This window comes from Anomaloglossus baeobatrachus, chromosome 2 (assembly GCF_048569485.1).
Source record: "Anomaloglossus baeobatrachus isolate aAnoBae1 chromosome 2, aAnoBae1.hap1, whole genome shotgun sequence".
Lineage (NCBI taxonomy): Eukaryota > Metazoa > Chordata > Amphibia > Anura > Aromobatidae > Anomaloglossus > Anomaloglossus baeobatrachus.
Window position 1 is genome coordinate 41555927 of NC_134354.1, and position 6265 is coordinate 41562191.

The 6265-nt window shown below is 44.8% G+C and overlaps 1 protein-coding gene across 1 annotated transcript; it reads left to right on the forward strand.

Annotated features, from left to right (window-relative positions):
- Positions 1-1065: 1065 nt before the first annotated feature.
- On the forward strand, positions 1066-2600 carry LOC142282323 (protein kinase C delta type-like). Its single transcript, XM_075332968.1, has 5 exons — positions 1066-1191; positions 1303-1491; positions 1596-1724; positions 1818-2005; positions 2201-2600. Exons 1-5 carry the CDS (start codon positions 1126-1128, stop codon positions 2265-2267), a joined length of 639 nt encoding a protein of 212 aa, XP_075189083.1. The 5' UTR covers positions 1066-1125; the 3' UTR covers positions 2268-2600.
- Positions 2601-6265: the final 3665 nt, after the last annotated feature.

Genomic DNA, 6265 nt, shown 5'->3' on the forward strand with positions numbered 1-6265 from the left:
ACACTGTACTAGGGGGTACACAGCACTGGGGATACACACAACATTAGTGGGTACACAGCACTGGGGGTACACACAGCATTAGGGGTACACACTGTACTAGGGGGTACACAGCACAGGGGGGTACACACAGCATTAGGGGGTACACACTGCACTAGGGGGTACACAGCACTGAGCGGGGGGGCATCGATGGGTTGAGCACTCACAGTACTGGGGTGGGGAAGGAGTCACACACAGCACAACACAGGTCCGGGAGGCTGGTAAATCTGCTGCAGCTCTTCTGTGACTTTATCGCAGCGTGCTGCTTACCCCGCCCACCAGAGCACACTAGCACAGGTCGTGGTTAAGCCTAGAATGTATGGGCTGCAGTCAGGTCCTGGAAGTCAGGATCTGGATAGAGCCCATACATTCTAGCATCTACTCTCAGGTCATCAGGCAGTGGGATTTAAAGGGCCAGCAGCCGGGAAAAGCGCGGCTGCCGCCAGAGCACAGCGGTCCCCGGGAATGTACCCGGGGGCCGCATACAAAGTCGCCACGTGCCGCATTTGGCCCGCGGGCGGAGGCTCCCCACCCCTGCTATAGAGTAAGTGCTAGGCACAGTTAGACCCCATTGTGGGCTTCCGTGACCTCAATTTGTATAGTCATGGTTATGAGGTATATTTTTCCTCCTTAGCTATGTTGCCGTCCCTTGAGCCCTTTCGGGGCAACCAGTCCAGGCTGTCTTTACATGAAGATGATGGTTGTCAGGCTCAAATGGCTTTATGTCATTATTCGCCTAAGTTTAGTTTCATGAAATGATGGATGTTTATCATTTTCTGTTGTTTTATTTCTCATTAGATTTCTTGCTGCTGAGCTGATCTGTGGGCTGCAGTTTCTCCACTCCAGAGGCATCATACACAGGTAGGTGCAGTACGTCTTCTCTGTAGACCTGGTATATATACTCTTATACCCTCATCCTAATACCCCCTGTAGACACTTGATATCTGAGGCCCTAAAACGTTATCAGCCCGGCTAATATAATAATTGCATTATGATATTTTTTAAACTCTTTCCAGAGACATAAAACCGGACAACATTTTACTGGACAGCACCGGTCACTTGAAGATCGCTGATTTCGGTCTTGCAGTGATGAACATCTTTGGCGATACAAACATTTCAGGTTGGGCCGGGACTCGTTTATACATGGCTCCTGAGGTGAGGAATCATCTACATGTCCCTGAGGGATCACTGATATACAAGGCTGGACATCTCCATGTCTTCTGCTGGTTGGACAATGTTCTTATTGTCTTTTTCATGTCTTTACAGATTCTTCAAAACAAGCCCTACAACACAGCAGTGGACTGGTTCTCTGCTGGTCTGGTGATATACGTGATGGCTACTGGCAAACATCCATTCTATCGAGGGAAAATTGGTAGGGTCCTTAAAGCAATAATCAATGATGATCCTGTCTTCCCAAATGAAATGGACCCCCAACTCAAAGCCATCATTAATGGGGTGAGTATAAAGACACATCTCAGTAATACAGCGAATATATGTAATGAAATACACAATGGAGGATGACTGGAGACTCAATAATCATCTTCATTATATGTTCCCAGCTCTTGGATAAGTCAGCAGAAAGTCGGCAGAAATTTGTGGAGAACATCAGAGATCATCCATTCTTTATGGAGATCAACTGGACAGATATAGAGGAAGCCACAGCGTTCCCTTCATTCCAGCTACCCCCTGTAAGTAAATGACCCAGAGTAGATGGTGGCAGTAGTACATTTCTGTTGTTTCTTCTTTATGAACGCTCTCACTCTTGTATCTTCTTTCCGCAGACACCAGTGATGACATCTGATACAATGAAAGACGTCCTGTGCTTTACTGAAGCCAACAATACACCAATAGACGAAACAGGTCAAAACCTGTTCTGTGGATTCACATTTGCGAATGAAGGATGGAAGGTCATAGAATCAATAACAAAACCTATAATATCTAATCGAAGGCCTGTAAAACCCCATCGGAGGTGAGTCAGTGTAAATGGGACGGGGATAGGGGGACTTTTTGAGGCTCATTTCTTATCCTATGAATCTGTCAGCAGAGTGTAGTGTGGAAACCTCTTACTGACTGCCGCTTACACGTTATCCCTTTAGGACAGTCCCAATTCATGTGTCTTATTGCGACATAAGGATTCTTTCTAACCTATTATCTCTCCCGACAGGACATTTGGCACTATTGTGAAGGACGCCTTCCACAGGATCTGGAGGAGGATAAAACCCTGGAAGTGAACAGCCTGAGAACCGCTGTTCAACTGTTCCTATTCCACCAGCACTAGGAGTATCCCGAGGGCCGTGACCTGCAGTGTAGTCATATCCCCTCCTCTGCCCTGCCATAATCAGGGCTAGGGGTTATTGCTGCATCTGCAGTGTCTGAATACAAGGAGAAGCTGGAGACCATGAAAATCCTACCAGGAGTCACTAATATGACCGCGGACCAGCATTTCTGGATGACATGTTGCCTCGTGCCCCCAGGGAAGGGCACTTATCCTTAGGTCATGGTTCCCTAGAGGTTTCCCCCACAGGGGGTTTTTCCTCTCCTGAGTGCCGATGGATAAACACAACAATGGCAACTTGTAGTCCTTTGCCCTCGGTGGAGCTCACATCACTAGTGGCAGAGAGAAACCTAAAAGGACATTTACCAGCAATAAACAAAACCATTCACCATCATGTGCTAGTAGTAGTAGCAATTTATTTTATATGTTCGTGGATAAGTATTTTACATCCCACCCCTTAAGAGCACAGGGTGCATGTAATGTGGTGATAACGCGTATCTACTTTTCATTGGTACAATTTTGGGTTACATCAAACTTTTTGGTCAATTTTTAATCTGTTTTTGGAGGGGTGAAGGAAGGAAGAAATGCTTTCCTGCTGTTTAGGGTGGATTTTCATTTGGGCAAAAGAAATAAGATATAAATGTTATAGTTTCAAGTGGTTACAGGTACAGAAATCCCAATTATTACAGATAAAAGTGTAAAGTGCAGGTACACGTCATGGCTGAGCTCCTGACTATCGGTTACTATTCTTGGCAATACTTTTGAAAAATGTCTCCTATTATTGTGTTTATTCATACATGCTCAGCCAGGGAGTAACACCTCAGTATAAACCCACCTTCACTCCTCAGATTTCCATACTATACACCCGTCGAATCCAAAGGTGACACTTCCATTGGCTACCAGGTGTATGGCTTTGGCTACTGCCCTCTGTTCAGCTTCTTCCATTAGTGTACATGTATGGACCTCTGGATCGGCCACCACCGTCTCCTGCACGATGATCGGTCCGGGGGAGCTGCCGTCCTATACAATAAAGTGCAGATGGATTTGCTTAGTATAATAAGGCATTAGATCCTGACAGTAATAAGCTGATAATCTCTTGACACTGACTTCAGCCCAGCCGAAAATACAGCCATGGCAGTCCTGGGGCCTTTGTTTCTCATCAGAGTTTCGCAATTGCATTAGATCCCAGTCTAACCATTTAGAAGCCGTGGCTAGTATAGGTAGCAGCATCTAGGGGTTAATAAAGTAGCGCTATCTTGGTATGTCGTCTATGTACCCATTGCTATACAGCAGCGAGCACAGGGATGCGCAGCACTACTATCAGACAGGTAAAGCAGCTGCTGTTTATTGATGGCGGCTCACACTTACAGTCTCAATCATTGCTCAATAGACAAATGGGAAAAAATAATAAAAAAAGATTGTGATAGATCCTGTTACTGCACAAAGTGTAAAGTGCAGCACCTCCTACCCACACTAATTCTATATAGCAGCCTGCAATGCCCTGAACATGAGGGAAGCGACATAGTGAATCAGAAGAACTATACTATATTTCTGTCACGCACAGACCAGGGGATGTCCGGCGCACCAGACGCACACGGACCGACTACTGTCCACTGCACCACGAAACTCACCGGGGACACTTTAACAGCAGTGGGCACGGCAGTTAGGGAGTGGGAGGATGGATACCTCCTCTACTCATCTGGCTGACCCTGCACTCTCTAGCTAGCCCTATATGGGTTATTTCACCTGCCGCCAAGCAGGATATCTAATGCCCTTGCAAAGCCCTGAGCTCACACTCACTAGTGAGATGGCCGTCGAGCAACACTAGTCCCACCGCTGCACTAAAACCACAAGAAGGGAAGGAAGACAAACAGAGAAATAAAGAAAGGTTAAACTACAACTTCTTGGCTGCAGTCAGAAACCAGGACTACAGCCTACACCGCTTCAGACAGCAACGGCTCCAGCAGCTCCTTCCACCTCAACGCTAAGTCTCAGATTGAGGATTCAGTAGAACCCGCGTCCTCTACAGGGCGGTGTGACCATATATAGGGGATAAGAGTGGTCACAAACCGTAAGTACCTGAGGAAAGGAATGAGACGCTACTGGCAATGAAAACTGACATTAACCCTTGATACACATAAAAGAAAGAAAACACATTTAATCTCCAGAGTCTCACAAGCCAAAGTGAGACTCGGAGCCCAAACCTGGTAAATAATGGAAGAGAAAAAAGCGTACTACGAAAATGGGATCACCACATAAAGATATAAATACAAAGTAAATCTTTATTAGAGCGAAAAAAAACCCTCATCAAATGAACCAAACATTAAAAACATTTAAAATTCCATGAGTATACTATACCAAAAACCTAAATGATATACAGTGGAACCTTGGTTTACGAGAACAATCCGTTCTGGGAGTGTGCTTGTAAACCAAGGTACTCGTCTAGCAAAGGAAAATTTCCCATAGGAAATAATGCAAGCTCAGACAATTCGTTCCACAACTTGTGCAATGCCCCATCCTGGTCCCCTATTGTGCCATTCCACACATGCACAACCACACACAAACACATGCACACACACATACTATGCTCACCTTACCTTCCGTTCCATCGCCGGCCTCATAGTTCTTGTAGTTCACTGGTACATGATGTGAATCGAGTAACAACTGCGACCGATGCCGGAGCTTCCGCTGCCAGAGCACTGTCGCGATGGTTACCCGATACACATCCTGTACCGGCGAACTACAAGAACAATGAGGCCGGCGATGAAACGGAAGGTAGGGTGAGCATAATATGTGTGTGCGCGTGCGTGTTTGTGCGGACTGCAAGAGCGGGTCAGAGCACGGTTAAAGTATGGAACCGGAAGTGTGTGCGGTGAGTATTTGCTCATACAGCAAAACTTGGTCATAAACTGAGTTACAAATTTACAGCAAGCTTTGCTCGTATAGTGAAATACTCGCACAACAAGTTACTGGTAAACCGAGGTTCCACTGTACACTGTGTGCAGAATTATTAGGCAAATGAGTATTTTGATCACTTGATAATTTTTATACATGTTGTCATACTCCAAGCTGTATAGGCTGAGAGCCAACTACCAATTAAGTAAATCAGGTGATGTGCATCTCTGTAATGAGGAGGGGTGCGGTGTAATGACATCAACACCCTATATAAGGGGTGCTTAATTATTAGGCAACTTCCTTTCCTTTGGCAAAATGTATCAAAAAGCACAAGGTGTGCCATACTCAGGGACATGGCCAAGGTAAGGAAGGCTGAAAAACGACCACCTTTAAACAAGAAAGATAAGATTAAATGTCAAGACTGGGCCAAGAAATATCTTCAGACTGATTTTTCTTTTTGTTTTTGCATGTCAGAAATGTTTATTTCTAAATTTTGTGCAGTTATATTGGTTTACCTTGTGAAAATAAACAAGTGAGATGGGAATATATTTGGATTTTATTAAGTTGCCTAATAATTCTGCACAGTAATAGTTACAAGCACAAACAGATATCAGATGTATTAATAAAAGTGATTATGGAATCAATAATTTTAATACAAAATTAAATTCACTGTTTATTTAGTTTTTATTGAATTATATTTTTACTGAAACACTGGGGGCTGCCATCTTGGAGTAACGACAGTTACTCACCTTATTTATGGCAGCTCTCAGTACATTGGGTATGATAATCGCTCTACGACCCTATTCTATAACAATGAGGACTCCCTGCTGTGAGTTGGACATACCCCCTGGGCTGTCCAGATCACAGCAAAGGGAGGAGATCACCGCCATCTTTGTGGAACCCACAGTGTATGCCAGTGGGGCACTATGCCAGCTATATTTAGTGACACTTTACACATATTAAGATCACTTTGCAGTCACTAACAAAATGGCTCCGCACTGTGATCCTAAACTTCATCTTTCCTTACCCCTCTGGAAACCCAGAATGCGAGGGAGAGGT